General features: G+C 39.5%; 1 protein-coding gene across 10 annotated transcripts in view; it reads right to left on the bottom strand.

Moving 5' to 3' along the window:
• DOCK3 (dedicator of cytokinesis 3) overlaps positions 1-19,311 on the bottom strand; it is a 211,766-nt gene that overhangs the window by 107,554 nt on the left and 84,901 nt on the right. For all 10 annotated transcript variants that reach the window (XM_032193974.1, XM_032193975.1, XM_032193976.1 and 7 more), the window contains exon 10: positions 22-103. In XM_032193974.1, coding sequence (XP_032049865.1) covers positions 22-103 — 82 coding nt within the window. The remainder of the gene's footprint in view (positions 1-21; positions 104-19,311) is intronic.

Below are 19,311 nucleotides of genomic sequence, written 5' to 3'. Positions count from 1 at the left end.
AGAAAGGGAACAGACACGTACCGTGAAAAGTGCACACATTCGATCTATCTTCTCTGGATTCCTGGGGCCTCCATTCTTGTTTAACCTCACCATAAACCTCTCACTACAAAGCAAGCAATATTAAAAAAAATGAGTTTCATATGTACATTTTAACAAAAATACAGCTGGATACATTTGTAAAAAATGATGCATTAGTAATTTTTTTAATTCCCAAAGCACATGAAATGGCAGTCATTGGTCTACACAAAATTACTTGGAATACCCCAGAAGACTTCAAATCAAGTACTCTGATGTGAAAAGATCAGGTTGATGTATATTCATGATGCAATAACATTACAATAATGTGAATATACGAAGCACAGGATTTGAACTCATTACAAGTACTTCAGGCAAGGCCAAAACACACTTGTTGAGGCACGTAATGCCGTTGGGAAAACTAATTTCATTAAAATTCACTTAGAACTAAAAGTTACAAGAGTACCAATTGATCAATCTCCAACCACATATACTGTTATTAGAAGTAATATACTAGTTCAAACACATTGTGATAAAACTGGTTGGAACTGCTCATCAAACCAATTAAACTACTTTTACTAGCAAGAACAGTGTGTAAATGAAATCTGCAAAATAAATAACCCTTACTGTGGATGGCAGGCCATGGACATTAATATTATTCTTAGGTAAAACAGAGAATTTACATTTCCATAGAGATTAAATGAGTAAGAGTAATTATTCATGCATGTATGACAATACACTAAATATTGACGAGAATTTATCCAGATTCATACAAGCAAAGCAAGAACACACCACTAAAAGTCCTAGTAATTTTTCCCTTATATTACAGATCCTTTCAATCTTTTCCAGTACAACTGTATCAACCCCAGTAACCTTTATTTGACTAAACACATTTTCCAGCACGGTACCCACTGTTGGCCTGATAAATATGAAAACAGAGCATGCACTACTTCCTTTGGTAGCTTGCTCCAAAAGACAATCTCTCCTGTCAAGATACATGGGTTATCATCAGTCTGGCAATGTCTGGTTTCAGTGTTCAGCCACTTTTTCTGCACTTTCTTTTGTACATTAAAGAGACATTTAGAGAAGGTATTTTCTTCCAGTGTACCAATATCAATCATTAATTACATAATGTAATCAACCAACTCTCTAAACACATAAGCAATTCAACACTATTAAGGAACTCTTTTTCAAGTGCTAGAATCATTTTATAGACCTTACCCAAAGTGCAATTTTTCAACATTTCATGAACAGTTCTAACAATGGGCAACAGTCTAGTCCTAGTATCGCCCATGTCAGACAAATGCACCTGTGTTTCACATGAATAATTTCCTATTACTCCTTGCTCTGTAATTTATTGAGCTTCACTTATTAGCCTTTTTAACACAGCATTACACCATGAATTCATTTGGAGCAACCTGTCCATTACAATTACTGGTATACTTTTTCATTGCTACTTTTGTAGGAATGGTGCTTAATGCTTTAAGCGTGGCTCGCACATCTTGGTTTACATCTTCGCATGTTTATTTGCTTAGGTTTATCTTGCTAAGCAGATCATACTCTCCAGCTGTTTCATTCTGTTACTTACTGTTACTCTGAACTTTGCGTAACCTACAACTTCTTTCAGCAATAATTTAAATTCATTTGCAGCAGATGCTCAAACTCTGAGATAACATACCCTGATGAGACCCACAAGACACAAACATTTGATGATTCCTTACCCACAACTTTCTGAGATGTCATTTAGTAAGTTAATGTTTTAGCAAATGCTTTAGTGTATAATATAAACTTTTAATAAGAATTTTACGATGTATTAAGTGCAGTGCAGAACTACATATTTAGTACATTACAGTAAGTTACATTACAGTAACAATATTACATCTTCATATTTACCTCTATCTACCAAACAGATAATCACAAAAAATGAAGTCAGAATTTTTTTAAAGATGTGATTGTTTTCAAGAAAAATGCATTAATTATACTCTTAACCTTTATCTGTTAACTCAGTTTTGCACCCATTATTTTGCTGGTATCTGATTCAGGCTGGGGAAGGCACAGCAGTAGGCGATTTGCGCGGCATGGCCCAAGCAGCTTCTTCTCCCAGCTGCCTGCCTCAGGCCACTGCTGTCCCTGAGAAGGGCCCCAGGAAAAGGACCTGCAGCACCACCCCAACAATTACACCGCAGAACTCCAACCCCTAATATGAACTGAGGTTCCCAGCACCTACAGCTGCTGGTGCTCAGTGCCCCTGCTGCAAGGGATTTGCAAAGAGCAGTGGGCAGAACAGTTACGGTGACACCCGCAGGTAGACTTCAGTTCACACAGGGGAAATAACAGAATAGCACTTCACGCCATCAATTCCTAGCCAGGAATCATGCTTTACATCACTAAAAACCGGTAGCAATTTCAAGAGATATTAACTCATAGCCATGTTCCTTCCAATAAGGAATAAACATTAATAATGCCAATGGTCTGAAAACCACTGCTTTGGGAGACTTCAATTTCAACAAATTCACTTAATCCTTAAATCAGTTTAATTGTACAATCTTTCATCTAGTAAGATTAAGAGATAACATTCATTTCATTTCTGTTAAAACTGCAGTTTATAAGAGACATCTTTTAATGAAGAAAAGTGAAATTCCTTAAAAAAATACAGACAACAGTCATGACCTTCAGAGCTACAAAAGTTACTTTCATAAAATAAACATCACTCCTCTTTAAAACTGAACTTGAAACAATGATAATTGACAGTAGTTTATTTGTTAAATCTAATCCTGCCACTTTCTACTTATATACTGAAAAACAATTACTATGCCTTATGCATGTTAACCACGTCCCATTTTATGGGTAAGAGAATAAAATGGATCAGTATTACACTAACAAGATCTCTAGCAAACTCTTCTTCCACTTAGGCTGCTAGGAACATAACCCAGCCCTCAGCAAGGGATGCATGAGATGAACACAAAGCTTAGGTTGGAAATGAAGAGACATTTCTTCTCAGAAAGAGTGGTCAGGCATTGGGATGGGTTGCCCAGGGAGGTGGTGGAGTCACCATCCCAGGGGGTGTTCAAGGAAAGGTTGGACCTGGTGCTTGGGAACATGGTTTAGTTGGTGACATTGGTGGTAGGGGCATGGTTGGACCAGGTATCTTCAAGGTCTTTTCCAACCTTAATGATTCTGTGATTCTAACACACGCAACCTAGCACGTGGAAGAAACAAGCCAATGACTAGACTACCAGCTGAAGATTATGAGCAACATAAATTATATCTGCAGGGGAAAACATGCTCACTGGTGAAGATGTCCATCCAAAATCAAAGTGTAAATCAGGGCTTGATCACTCATAGCTGAGTGCAAATCCCTGGAAGTTCTTACATCCTATACCTGCCATGCATGAGGGCACACTCAGAATACCTTCACATCACTGCAGCAGTCACAGCAAGGCTGGTTGTCTTGATGAAAAGAATGATGGAATTTTGAAGGGAAACCAAACCACTAGCAGAGCACCAAGCTCTCCTGTGACATGAAGAATTATTTAGGGAAAGGGAAAATGGCAATTTAAAACAGTACTGTCGACTGAGAGTACTTTCAAAATCTGGGATAAAAATACTAAAAATGCATACTGCTGTCTAGTATTACAGAAGTAGAAGAGGCTGATTCACAAATAAAGGTTAAATGAATTTACGTCTGAAATAAGACAAACTGCAACAACGGCCCTCCATACCAAAGGTCCACCTTAGCATACTAGCCTGTAATGTCCAGTAGTGGATAATTAGGGAAAGAATAAAAGAATAAAGTAAGCATACAGTAGTACACAGCTTACACCAAAAAATAATGATCTTCAAGAAATAATGCTATAACAGCTCTTTCACTGTCATTCATCTCAGTAATAAAGCTGTTTAGCACATTTTAAACCTCCAGTGTGTTTTATAGTTTTTTAACTTCCAACACAGGTTTTCTCTGAAAAATTATTTCAGCACTAATAAGCATTTCATTTTTGTAACTGAGGTTGAATACAATACTGTATGCCACAGCATCCTTTGCAGGCTGTCCCTCTGACAATGGCAGAGTAAGGGACTGACAAGTCTTTGAGCTGGGATAGTCTATTTATACCCGATTCATTACCAAAAGTTGTATTGTTTAGTCTACTTTCAAAACACTGAAAGAGATATTCTGGAGGCTTATTTAATAGCCTACTGCAAGGTTTTCTGTATTAACAAATGAAAATCTTTTAAAATTTGCCTTTTTTGTTGTTACAGCTACATAGAACAGTCTGGTTCCTGTACCCATATTCCAGTGCCTTTAATACATGAAGCTGCCATCTTTTCCACCTTCCTTTTCATCAGCCTTCCCCTGATTCCAGCACTATGCCAGTAACAACCTTCAAATTCCTTCCTTTAATTTCCAGCCCTCCCCGAAGTCCACTCAAGCTCACGTCACTAATTATGGGGACCTTGAGGCAAGCACATACTTGAGAACTGTGGAACATGAAGAGGTGTTAGGTCAGATCCCACTGCAGGACAAGGCAAATGAAAAGACAGCAAGTGGTGCTAATAGGCAATCTTAAAAGTGTAAGCTTCCTCAAGTTACTCCACCTTTCCTTGCAGGTCATTCCTCCCAAACGTGCATTTTTGTTTCTCAACTGCAGAATTTCTCTGATCTTTGGTATGACTCTTCAAGAGCAGTTTACAGAAACTAGTTAAAATATTCCACTAAGGTCTTACTAATGCTGATAAAGGCGTTAGGAAATGCTGCAATGGACTTGAACCTTTGACAATATGACACTGTTGACCCACATCTGTAGCTAGTCATATGCCCCCCATTTTACAGCTCTAAGTATACTTCTATGTCAACAGAAACCAGAAAGAATAACCCTGTTTTTAAAGATTTAAATATTCACAGAATCATAGAACGGCCTGGGTTGAAAAGGACCTTAAAGATCCTCTAGTTTCAAGCCCCCTGCTTCGGGCAGGGTTGCCAACCACCAGAGCAGGCTGCCCAGAGCCTCATCCAGCCTGGCCTTGAATGCCTCCAGGGATGGGGCATCCACAACCTCTCTGGGCAACCTGTGCCAGTGCCTCACCACCTTCTGAGTGGAAAACTTCCTCCTAATATCTAACCTTAATATCCCCTGTCTTAGTTTAAAACCATTCCCCCTTGTCTTATCACTATCAACACATGTGAACAGGTGTTCCCCCTCCTGCCTATACGCTCCCTTCAAGTACTGGAAGGCCACAATGAGGTCTCCACGGAGCCTTCTCTATTCCAAGCTAAACAAGCCCAGTTCCCTCAACCTTTCTGTACAGGAGAGGTGCTCCAGCCCTCTGATCATCCTAGTGGCCCTCCTCTGGACCTGTCCCAAGAGCTCCACATCGTTCTTGTGCTGGGGGCCCCAGGCCTGCATGCAATATTCCAGGTGGGGTCTCACAAGAGCAGAGTAGAGGGGGACAATCACCTCCCTCTCCCTGCTGGCCACCCCTTTTAACGCAGCCCAGGACGCAGTTTGCCTTCTGGGCTGCATACATGCACTGCTGGCTCATGTCCAGCTCCTCGTCCAGCAGAACCCCCAAGTCCTTCTACACAGGGCTTCTCTCGAGTTCTTCTTCACCCAGTCTATATAAATACCTGGGATTGCCCCAGCCCAACTGCAACACCTTGCACTTGGCCTTGTTGAACCTTGTTAGGTTCTCATGGGCCCACTTCTCCAGCCTGTCCAGGTCCCTTTGGATGGCATCCCTTCCCTCTTGTATCAACTGCACCACTCAGCTTGGTGTCATCTGCAAACTCGCTGAGGGTGCACTCAACTCCGTCGTCTACGTCATTGATAAAGATGTTGAAGAGCACTGGTCCTAAGACCAACCCCTGAGGGACACCACTTGTGACTGGCCTCCACCCAGACATAGAACCATTGACCACAATATTCACTGTTTTCAGCTGTAATTGTAGCTCCTTCTTTAGACAAAGGTAAGGTAAAAACATTTAGACTCAGGAAACCTAGCAGAAATTCAATCAATTCAGTTCTTATTTTAGGATCTGCTTCCTTTCAGAGTTCCATCCTCAGCTTGTCTATTCCTCAAGGTTATCTTCTGCAAAAAGACCAGAGTATGCACAGGCAACACTAAAGTCCAGGTTAGTAAGACAAAAATGTCAAATCTAAGTAAAATGGATATTGAAATAACTGCCCTATAATTGTAGGCATTAAGCATTTTTATTATAATTGGATATGCTCTACTTGCTTAAAGAAAAAGGATACATACAGCTCTCTTCAAATATTCAAATACATCATAAGGAAAATGTAAAAAAAAAAAACACAGCAGTTACAATTGCTGAAGTATGGTGAGATTCTGAGTATTTGATGCAGTCTACTATCAAATAAACCTCACTTTCATCTGTTCTGAAAATATACCAAAACCAGTTCCTTCCTGCATCAAATCAGGAATAAGAAATTCACCAAAACATAGGAAAGCATTAAAATTCTTGCCTTGCTGGGTTCAGACATAAGAAGACCCACACCAGTAGCAGTATCTTAAACAAAAGCTTATTTATTGATCTTGTTCATATGTGCTACTAGCAATCTTCAATTACTTTAACTTCAAGATCTCCTTCTGTGCTAACTCACATTGTGGTGAAACTACCTCTTGTATAGCAGTAAGTCAGGCTTTACAATCACTGGCTTGATTAGTAATTGCTAAAGCTATTCAAGAACAAGAAACATTGCTCTGATAAGCAAAGTCAAATAGCTTCTTGTTCTTTAAATAAAAAGGAAGAAAAGTGAAAGAAGTATAGTGTCTCACTTCTTGGCTTCCTTTGACTGTGTGAAAAGCTGGACCATACTGAACTGACATCTGTTTCTGCAAAAAGGAAGGAAGCAGCCAGTGGTTTGGGACATTACATGTTCAGCATGAAGGACGGGGCAATTAGGGACAACAGTTACTGTTGGGTGAGCAGGAACAGCATTATGCCCACAGGGAGTTTTTGCTGTTGAGACTCCCCCCCTCACTTTTTTTTTTTTTTTTTTTTTTTTTTTTTTTTACAACATGCTAAGATGACAACAAAAGGTCTGGCAAAGAGCTTGAGATGGATTAATGAACTCCTTCGTATCAACTCATTGACAAGTTTAATTAGTGTGCGATTGTGAAGGCATAAATCCTGACCATGAATTTACAAATCCAGGTACAGCATTAAGAGATGCATAGCATCTGAGTAGAGAGACTGCAGATCAACTGTCTGTTTGAATTGGAAACCAATGATAAAGAACAAGGACTAAAATAAGTCTTAAGAACATACAAGAGATTGGTTTTCTGAGGCACAAACAGTGACACATTAGGGCATCAATCCCCTTAAGCAGAAACCTCACATCTGGTACCCTTCCCTTGTCTTAAATAATGGCTCTGTAGCTGTTTCTCCCAGAAACAAATGCCTCCTTCACTCTTTCCAATCCAGTATGTCAATAAAAAGGGAAATGTACAGATCTGTTCACTCAATTTTCTGTTTTTCCCTTCCCTCAGTGGTTTTGATTTCCAGAAAACAACAGGAAGACCACTGAAAACTCCCAACATTTTTACAAGCTTTTCAGATCTTCTCAAAAGCTATATTTAACTAGGTTTTCAGAACCTAGTGTTTGACCTCTCACTTCTATGGCTAAATGTAATTGTTTGAAATACATATTGGTCCCATGACTTATGTTCCAGCTCATAAAGAAAAGTTCATGTAATCACTGACATTTTAGCCTTTGAATCTTCTTTCAGCACCTCCCTAGGTTTCCTTCTCATTCTACTACCATGTAAAATGTGTATAAAATAAAAATTCAGGAACAAAAATCTGAAAATGCTGTTGCAACAGCTAGCAGAACTAAGCTACACACAAAGAGCTGCCTAACCAGCAAAGTTCACCTCCTTTCTTCACACTTTGTCCTACCAATGAAGGAATGGTTAAGATCATGATACTATTCTCATCCAAAAAGTCTTCTAGTCTCATTTTTAACAAATACTAATATATATTAGTGTAGCCTGACAATAACTCTAGAAAAAAAGAGTTGTCAAATGAATATCATAAGCATTTTGAGACGTTATATAGAAACACCATTTTTTGTGCCAGATAAAAACCCAAGAATCACCTCTGTGTACTGCAATCCGAGGTTAATGGCTAGATACCATCATTTATTCTTTTGATAAACTGCTAACAGTAACTGAACTCACAGCATGAGGTTGCAGCTCAGGTACAAAGACCTCTGGATGAGCTAGTTGTTTGCTAAGATAACAGAAAGCTTGCCAACACTTGCCTTCAAAATACTGCAGCCTTGCTGTTCCCACCATACTTTGGGAAGTTTAATTCATCAACGCAATGAAATGCTGCATTCTTCCTATGGCTGTGTGTACAAACAAGGACAATATCTTGACCAAGCAAATAGAATTGTATTAGTAACTGCTGATACAAAACCAATATATGTTCTTAAAGCTGCAAAAAAGGTGCTTATTTCCAAGCATTTGTAAATTAGCAGAGATACCATGAGAAAGATTCCTGGTTTTAAAAACAAAAACACTGAACTACGGTCCCTAAACCATGAGCCAATATTTGCATGAATTAACTTGGGAACCTGTTCTCTGTACCAAAGAGGAAGCACACTCAGCACAGGAGAAGTTACTTAAAGCCCTGACACAGTTGCATTAGCTAGTAGTTTAGGGAATTAATTTTAATTGTCCAGGTGCTTATCTGGTGGCAGAGAGAAAACCATGGCTGTATTGCCCTGGCTTCCCATCCTGCAATCTAGTCAGCAATAGCACCCGGGGGCTTATCAGATCTGGTAGCACAACTTTGCATACGATTAGGGAAAACACAGAACTTTATTTTCATTCCCTTTGCTACATTCCTCAAAATCTTCCTCATGTTTGTCAGTGCTGTACTACAGTACTACACTGTGATCAAAGCAGATCATTATGGGACAGCATCGTACACTGACATTCTTGAGAACACCCTTTAGAAACCTTCTGAAAAGGAAACAAGTCTCCCATCAGGACTTCTGAACTTTTATTTCAACCAGATTGCCTCATATTCATGAAGAAATCACGTGTGTATTGACATTTTAGTCACTTCCCATACATACAGGGCTAATTTTTCTTTTGAAAGATGATTTAAGCATCAAAAGAAGATTTCTTATGAAGTACAACTGCTCATGACACCTATTTAAGTATGTGAAGAGATGGAAAATAAAGCAATATGTAATCAAGAAATATATCATTTTTTTTTCCTTGTAAGAAGCTGAAATCCATTTTGAACACTGCTTTGTAAGAAGATCACATACCTTTAATGTAAAGTTTCTTGTTTGTGGAAGTATTTCAGAATGCTGTTGTACTTTAAAAGGCACGACTCTTGAGATGATTAAGCAATTTGTTTGCAGACCATTTAGGAGCATGCTCTATAAAAAGCTTTTCAAGTTTATTTTCTGTTAATGGTGTTAGCCTTTCAGAGTAGCTAATTTTTGCTCATCTCTTGGAAAAAAAAATACGTCCTTACAGCTGCTGTGAGGTTGACCTAATAATAAACTCTCCCAGTGCGCCATAGAACAAGTCTCCAGTTCTCAGTTTAAGTGTGAAAGCAAGTCAAAGCATATGTACAGAAAGGTTCTGTGTCTCTGTGAGGGACTCAATTCTCACTTACACCAGAAACTTTTCCTTTGAGCGTGTGCTCAGACCCCATGGCACAGAAGCATCTGAGCAGTCCAAGAGTGATAGGGGTCACTCTTGAATGCCTGAGACAGAACCATCACCTCTGCTGAACTTTGTTTGCAAATTGCCTGCACAGTGATTCATGAACTATTTAAAATCTTACTTTTTTCAGGCAAGTACTTAATATTTTTTTTTTTTTGTCATCAGCTGTCTTATCCAGATGACCTGCAATAACCTCACTTCCAAAAACAAGGGAAGAAAAGTACACTGCATTGGTTTACGGAGTGTATTTTATAAAGACATCTTAGAGAAAAGAACACCAAATTTGTGAGGGAAATGAATCTGGCTCTGACAAAACAGCTCCAAGCAACGCAGTTTGCTTCCCAGCAAATTCAGACTTAATGCTCATGAATTATTAAGTTACCTTGTTGGCTGGAAGCCATAAGGGAGGATTACAGAGCTTACAGTAAGACTGTTACTGCAAACACTGGGTTTCCATAGAAACAGAAATTAGTTAAAATAACTACCTGTCATTTCTCTCAACCATATTCAAGGGAAAACAACCAAAATGTTAAAAACGTTACTAAAGCTTGCAGGAGAAACGTGGCTAAGCACCAATTATGATCTCCTTGGGCTCTCATGCAACTGCCACAAAAGCATTTGACAGTCATTAGTTGTTTGTTTTGTTTTGTTATTTACATCATGAAAGGTAGGTATTTGTGCTCCTGAAAGGAACCCTCTCTATTAGCTAGAAGTTTCTATTTCTAAAAAAAGAGAAATTAGTCATACAGTGTGATTTCTTAGTCCCTGATGGTGGTGATCCTGATGTTTAACTTCTGAAAAGCAAGGCAGATCAACCCTGACAGGCGGTAGGTGTGCAACACATAACTGTAGGGGTTACAAGTATTTTATGGAACATTTCATCACTGCCTCTAACCTGGGAACGCTTATTTGTCAGAAATGGGTCTGAGGTCTAATACAGTGATTGGCTCTCTTAATTCTTGCCCTGTAAACTGCACAACCTTGTTACCTGGCTTTGCATGTGGCAACTTCAGGCAGAGGAAAAGAACTGGTCTTTGCCAGTAAAGGTTTCAACAAAGAGAGCTGAGGCATCCAAGAGCAGTGATCATGACACCGTGGCTTCCTACAGACCAAGCTGCTTACAGTATTTGCTTTCTCTGAGCTGCAGAATTTCACTCAACATTTCAGCAATGTGCACCCTTACCATCTGAGACAGCACAATCTTTCTAGTGGTATGTGTTCATGGTCTGTCTTTGTTCTTTCTGAACAGCAACAGGGAAGAAAAACGTAGTAGGAAAAATCAGATGCAGGTATTTAAAAAAACTATTAAAAATAAAATGAATCACACTTGAAGAAAAAACTGTATCCTTGCCCCCTGATATGTGCCATCTGATCCCCAACATGAAAGGCTTTCTTTTGGGAAGCATGGCAGTGGTGGGGAGATTTGAGATATAATGGTAAAAGATCCTCATTTACAATGAATTCATATTAGAAATTATATAGGATAGAGTGAACATCTCTAATAAAGCCACTTATCTCTCTAACTTTCATATACCAATTCAGACAATAATAGTTTATTTAAAATATACAATATTAACAGGAAAAGGGATAAATAGTAAAACTAAGCAAATTAGTGAGAGATGTCTAGGGAATAAAAGTCAGCTGGGGCAAGTGGTAATGTAAATTGAAAGAAATTATTCCTCTCTTGTCTTTTTTTTTTTTTTTTTTTTTTCTAGGAGTTGCGTATTATGCCAGAGACACTCTTCCCCTGCCACCAACGTGTCTGCAGCAGACTTCAGAGACTCACATATTTTTCACATTAACTAGAATGACCAGAACAATGGCCATTGCTGTAGGTAACAATATTCTTTACTGTTTATTTGATGATCTTTAAATTCACTTTGAGCAGAACCAAAAACTGGTATCCTTGTTACTACTATTGCTATGGATTATCTATTTCATGGAAGTCAGGAAAGCATTTTCGTCGAAACACTGAAAACACAATAAACTATAAAGTATAGGAAATACTAGTGGAGGATTAGCTATTCCAGCAAATGAAATAAGCAGAAGAGGTAACAATAAGAAATAGGACTTTTTTTCATGACTAAGCTGAAGAAAAAGCTCATTAGCTGGTAAGCCTAATCCCTAGGTAAATTCTCAGAATATTAAGGAAATAATTCAAAATGATACAAAAATATTTTTCCCAGTAGACAAATAACTACAGTGTCAGTGAATTAGATAACATTTCCATTTTAAAATAACTATGAGAAGGCTGCTATTCAAACTTAACAAATGGGAAGTTTAGTATGCAATTGCACAATAAAATAAAAATATAATTTTCTGCTTCCTAACATAGGAACTGACAGCAGTTGAATATGGTAACATTTTAAATGCAGTTAACAGGGGACATACACGCACATTACCTCAGCACTCCCAGATTTGTTGCCTTAGCAATGTAGAAGGCATCTTAGGATCAGTTCCAGACTCAGGGGAAGAACGCACTGAGACTTCCCTGCCACAGCTCACGCTAGCTCCGGTGCCATTTATTATCAATCCTCTTTTTCTTGATCTTTCCACACTAACCAAATTCATTTCTTCAGCTATTTGACTTCAACCATCTTCATCTACCTAGTGCTCCTATCTTCCCTTCTTGTAGCCTTATTAATGCCTATCTTCTGTCCTGTTCTTGCCCTGTCTATGTCTCCAGGCCTCTGCTCTCTGAGCTGCTGAGCTTCCCTCCATGCAAGCAGCATCCGATTTCCAGGACCCGTACTGTTCCTACACCTCTGTTTAGGAGCATGTAGAGTCACGTTGTATAGGTGTTCTCCCATTAACATGCTGATCCCACCTCACAGAGCTCTGAGAGGACTCAAGCCCCTACTCAGGTCAAACTTCTGGAAAATTTGTCATCACTGTTCACAAGTCTGCTTAAAGTTTGAAATGAAAGTTGCCAACAATGACAATTGTCTATGATAGGAAGCATTAAAAGAATATTGTTAAAGAAGAAACATGTAAATGCAAGGTACTTTTAGCTCTGATGTTCTTGCTAGGATTTTGGTGCAGTTGATACGTATCCCTATTGGCAGTTTACAAGTTTACACTGCCCCAGTGCCTGTAAGGAAGGCAGGCAGGGGGTGCTCTGGGCGTCGGGGCAGCAGGCCCATGGTGGAGCAGGCAGAGCCCTGCAGCCCCCGGGCACCACGCGGAGCAGATCCCCATGCTGCAGCCCATGGAGGATCCCATGCAGGAGCAGGAGGCCCGGGGGGACCTGTGCTGTGCCCATTGGCTCCTGATGGACAGACCCCACAGTGTGGGCCCACATGGAGCAGTGCTCGAAGAGCTGCGGGCTGTGGACAGCCCACGCAGGAGCGGCTCGGGAAGGGACCCCACGTGGAGCAGGGCAGAAGTGGTGGGGACCCATGCTGGGGACTGACTGCAGCCCCGCTCCCTGCTGCAGGGGGGAGGCAGCAGAGGGAGGACGAGGGAGGTGGTTTTGGTTGGCTTTCAGTTCTCACTGCTCTCATCTGGTAATGTAATTTACTGCCTATTACTAATCTCCCTCTGCTGAGTCTGTTTTGCCCGTGACAGTAATTGGTGAGCCATCTCCCTGTCCTTATCTCAACCCATGAGCTTTTTCATCCCATTTCTCCCCCTGTTCTGTTGAGGAGGGAGAGCAGGAGCGCGGCGCGGTGGAGCTCAGCTAGCTGCTGGTGTGAACCACAGATGAAGAGGGAGAGAGACTCTCATCAAATTTGTAAAGGTTACTTTCAGCAACTTTGTATAAATTTGCACTCTGACATCTGAATTAGGGATACTGTGTCTGAGGAAACTCCTTCTATGGAAAAAATCAGAGAATCCCCTCTTGGTGATGAACGTCTTCCCGATGTCCAGCCTGAACCTCCCCTGCTATAGCTTGACTCCATATTGACTCAGAACTGATTCCATACAAAGTTCATTATTTCTACATCCATAGTTTTTCAAAGTGGTGAATTTTGTTCTTCTCTACCTAACCACCATCAGAATTTCTTTTTAGAGCCTAAAAAAACAGTATGGTGACTTCTATCAATTCAGTTACACCTATGAGAAGATAATGGCAGCTTAGAGACACTAGAACAGGAGAAGACTGCAGATGTCAGTAGCTTGAGAACACTCTTCCTTTTCTAGCCCCCACATTGGCCAAATCATTTTTACACCTTTAGTATCTTTAGTATCTCTTATGTATTTTTCTGCTAACTTTTATCACATAAAGTAACTTGGTTGAAAGCTGTCTCAACTTCATGAGGGAAATCATTGGTTACATTCCTGCTGCAGTTCCAGCCCATACACGACAACATTAGTAAGAATGCTGACACTTAACGTTGTTTGATACAGCCTTGACAAAAGGGTCAGATGATTTCATTTCAGTTAAGTGACATTGGAAATACCAAAATCCAACTGTCATGATATAAATTAATGGAAAATTTTTGAACATCTTTATCTTTACATATCACACTTCTTAGAACATTGTCAGTGGCATTAAATTCTTAAGACAGAAGATGTGAGACAGACTTTACTATTCACGTTCTCCCCAACATCCACCCACAAATTGACAACATTTACATGAAACCCATCTCTTCATATCACCTACAGCATCAGGAACAAAGCTGTGTTCTCTCTCATTTTGCTATTGCAAACACAGAAACAGATGCTTTAACACAGAAATAGAGGTTTTGAAATTATGGAATTCCTACCACTTTACTGAAAATTAGCTGCTCAGTAAAAGATATACTTCTGCATTTTAAGGGTTTTAAAATCCCGTGAGACTCGGTTTCTTCACATTTCTGTATGTGTTTCACTTAGCCATCTGCTATGAAATAATGGATTACAATTTTATCCTTCAGTGGGAAGCAAAAGAATATGAAAAGGCATCTCAAAAAAGCACAATGAGAAGCTTTATGAAGGCCTAGATGTTACCCTCGTTAATACCTCCACATACACAGAGGTAAGAATCAAAGGAACAAGAAAAGAACAAGAGTGTGAAGCTTTTTCATGGACTTCAACAGACTTTCTCTCTAATGCATCTAGCTAATAAATGTTGGCTTGCCTCAGAAAACCTACAAGCATTTATAATGAACAATAATGTCTTCTTTTGGAGCTGTCGCATGCTTTTCCATCTGACAGGCCCTGTGCCGTGCCATCTGAGGCGGAGAGGAATAGTGTGACATTCAGAATTCTAACTCTACATCTTTCCCTAACTGCAATCTCCGGTCAAGACCAGTTTTTACCATGATGCTGCTACAAAACTAACAGCTGATTACTACTAACATAGTAGAAAAGATTTCTAACATTAATTTTAAGAGGAGATAGGATCACCATAATGCTTAAAACTTGTCTACTATATACCATTTACATTAAAATATATCTTTGGATTAATTTTAAGGAGGATGAAGGAGGGTCAGAGGAAGATGTCTGCCCTGTACGAATGTATACTTTGCCATTCTTTTTTTGTATAACCTATCTTGTGATGTTTTTTCATACAAGCATTTACTGTCTCTTTTTTTACATTGGACTGCAAATGTTCTATGCTTATGATTCACATCAGGACATCAACTTATTGTGAAAAGGTATGACGTGTACTCTGGTATTACTCAGTACTTGAGCACAAAATTTTAGGTATCTTATGTTATAGCAAGCATCTCTTAGTATGTAATCATACCCTGTCCCCACACCTGGAAGTCTGAACACACTGTATCCAGTCAGGTCTACATTTATCACCTAAGTAACGAGAAAAGATACGATAATAACACAGTATGTGCTCGTTGTAGAAAGTTATATGGTTTAATGTCATTCAGGTAAAGCCTAAAGGCACAACTTATAAAGTAAAAGAAAAAAAAAGTGAAAAATGCTAATCAGTCCAAGTTAATAACGACCCAAATTATTGTTACATGATAGCTTTGCCTTTCCTACAGTCATCTCTCCTTGCAATGCTTTGCACTCCCACAAATTAGTCTCATGAAGGATTATGATTCCATTGCTCCTTTTCTTTCCGCTTTTGAACAACGAGTACTTTCCCTTCCAAATCAATTTATTTTAAACAATAATGGGAGAAAGAAATTCTACTAATTCCATTTGGATGTTTCTCCTGTACAGAGAACAATGAGGAAGAGTCAACATTTGAAGAAAAAATTAACTAAATTATTGACAGATAGACACCTGCAAAAGGGAAATGAAAGGAATACTTCAAGAGAAGCAAGATATAGGGCACAAATTTGCATGCATGGGAACCAGCCATGCCTTTCAAGGTCATTAATTCTGCAGCATTTTTCCTCTCATTTCATTCTGCTGTAAGGTAAATGGGTCATTAATATATACATTTATATAAACCTTTTAAACCTGATTATCACCAATGATCTCTTGAAATTTCCAGTAGAGGGAATTGAGTGCGCCCTCAGTACATTTGCAGACAACACCAAGTTGGGGGAAGTGTCGATCTGCTGGAGGGACCTCACTACCAGAAGGACATCGAGGCCCTGGAGCATGGCCAGAGCAGGGCTGCGAAGCTGCTGCAGGGCCTGGGATACAAGTCCTGTGAGGAGCAGCTGAGGGCACTGGGGGTGTTTGGGCTGGAGAAGAGGAGGCTCAGGGCAGACCTCATTGCTCTCTGCAGCTCCCTGAAAGGAAGGTGTGGGGAGCTGGGGGTCGGCCTCTTCTCACAGGTAACCAGTGATAGGACCAGAGGGAATGGCCTCAAGTTGTGCCAGGTGAGGTTCAGGTTGGAGATGAGGAGACATTTCTGCTCAGAAAGAGCAGTCAGGCATTGGGACGGGTTGCCCAGGGAGGTGGTGGAGTCACCATCCCAGGAGGTGTTTAAGGAAAGGTTGGATGTGGTGCTTGGGGAAACGGTTTAGTGGGTGAAATTGGTAGTAGGGTGATGGTTGGACCAGATGATCTTGAAGGTCTTTTCCAACCTTAATGATTGCTGGCTCACAGTAAGCTTCTCATCAGCAGGCATGTTTGTTTCTCTGCTTCACCATAAGAAGTTAACACTCTCCCTCACCTCTGATAGCTTCCATAAATTCCCTCAAAGCCACCTCAACACTACAAAACTGTCAAACAAAATCCTGTTGAAACATACATAATACAAGATCTATGTGATACAAGTATCTTCACAGGAGATACGGAGAGTAGCCCTTACCGTCACAGAACAACTAACTATTTCCCCAGTTTTATACCCTTTCACCCTGAGTTGTTCTTATCTTTACTTGGACAGGTCCCACAAAAAATATATCAATTACATATTTTTTGTAACTTTTATTTTATAAGCATCATTCCAGTTGTATTTCATTTTAATATGCACCCATCCTGTTTTGCCTTCTCTATAGCACTGAACACAATCCAAGGCAGTTAGTTAGCTAGAAAATAATTAAATGGATCAGTAAAAATGGTGTTTTCTTTTAAATGTTATCCTTCTTATTTGTTAGAGAACCACAATTACTAGCACAAACTCAATTTTCTTGGACAGACACACATATAGGCTTCCAGTTCAGCCAAAGATATCTGAACCTAAACTGTTAAACTTCAGAAGTGTTCTTGTATATCAGCTCTAGTAACAACAGAAGCTTTGTGGACATCTTGCTTCAGGATTCAGAGCATCCTATGGATTCTTCACAAGAAAGAACTGTGCAGGATGAACAATCAACCTTGTCTTATGTGATGAAATAGGGAGTTGGATATGCTGAAAATTCCTTGGTGACCATTAGAGTATAGACATACCACTACCATATTGCGTATGACGTAAAACTTTCCTGTCGGTGGAAGATGCATCTTTGCCTCTCAATTCCCCCCACTTGCACATTCTCTGGATGAAAACTTCTGTTCCACTCTGTACATCCTACCAATAAAGTGCTGAGGAACCGGTCAGTGACTAAAATGCCACAGTACTGTTTTTAAATATTGGTCAAACTTTTGGGCGATACAAGTTCAGATTCTGGTCACAAGCAGTCAGCTTTACTTAGATAGAACTTATGGATGAAATAAAATACTTAAACATCTAGATTTTAGAGAAAAGTTGTAATAATACAAACTCACACTGCAAAGATCATATTAAGTATCCACTGTGGCTTTGCCAACATCTGAGCTAGCTTCTAGTTTTCTTTGGGTAAACTGGAATCTTCTCCCTTTGCTGCCTCTTTTTACCTCTTCTCTGTTCTCCCCCCCCAGGGGAAACACCAAATGAAAAGTAATTTTTTTTTTTTTCTGTTGTAGCCTTTCTTTTTGCTAGCTTTTAGCTTAGGTAAGCTTTCCTTCCATGTTTCCCAGGGCACTACAAGACAGTGTTCAGAAAACTGTATTACTGTTCTTCCCATCACCGCTGGTTTCTCATGTAGCATTTCCAGACTACATTTTCTCTAGCTTGAAACTATTCTTGCTTACAGTTAATATTTCTCAGAGTATAACTATCAATGTGATAATAAGATGTGCTGGGAGCATCATAACGAAAAACACTACAATAGCACATGCAAAAAGAAAGCAGTTCTTAAACTGAGCAACATCTACCTATCCATACATACTTTGTTCTATGTTGTCACTTCTGGGAAACCTGGTTATACATGAATTGAAGAAAGATGCTATATTCTTGAGAATTGCTACTGAGTTCTTCTGTTTCTTTGCTTCCAAAACCAAAAATAATACCACAAAAACATCACAAAAAGAGCTACATAGATTTTTGACACAGACAGAATAGAATAATAAGCGTTAATAATGAGTCATATAAGCAGGAAGGAGAAAATAAAATGTGCACTATGGTGCTCAGTGAAGAGAACATGATCTTGTAAATGAAAAGTAGGCTATAAGGCAGGTGTCACAAGAACAATCAATTACTGTTGAGTTCTGCACAGTGCACACCAAAGAAGGTGCTTTCAATGTCTTTCTTCATGAACATATTAAAAAAAACACCAATGACGAAAAAACCTTAATTTCATTACTATGCCATTGATAATGTTCTTAGCTGCCAATCTCCTCTGCAAATTTTACTCTAAAAATACAGTCAACTTTTGCTACTACTTTAATTGTTTAAGCTGGAAGTATTCATTATCTAAAAGAGGCACCATTCATAGTTGCCCTTTCATCATGCCACACCATATACTTAAACTATTACTTCTGAAAGAAGTGTGCTAGGCAGAAATAATCCCACCTTAGTTTAAAGGAGCTCCAGACTAGCTCTAGTCCACTGACCCATCTGCAGGGATGAGAAACAAGATAGGCTACCTACTCCTCCAAAAAACTAAGAATCAGTAACTTCCCTCAGTTTGCTGGCTACATGCTGCAAGGGCTTGCTACTGACCACATTCAATTTGTCCACAGCATCAGGGCCACATCTGCCTTCATTTTTCATTTACTGCCAATGTACCCACAGAAGCCATGTGCACATGCCTATCTTTCTCTCCTTCTTTACCTTTGTTGGGATTTAACCCCAGTAGGCAGTTAAGCACCATGTAGTTGCTTGCTCCCTTCCCACTGGGATGGGGGAAGAGAATCAGAAGGGCAAATGTTATAAAACTCACGGGTTGAGATAAAGACAGTTTAATATTAAAAAAAAAAACAACAAGAAAAAGTGTGCTAGAAACTTCGACT

This window comes from Aythya fuligula, chromosome 10, assembly GCF_009819795.1.
Source record: "Aythya fuligula isolate bAytFul2 chromosome 10, bAytFul2.pri, whole genome shotgun sequence".
NCBI classification, from domain to species: domain Eukaryota; kingdom Metazoa; phylum Chordata; class Aves; order Anseriformes; family Anatidae; genus Aythya; species Aythya fuligula.
This window is presented reverse-complemented; position numbering and strand designations above follow the sequence as displayed.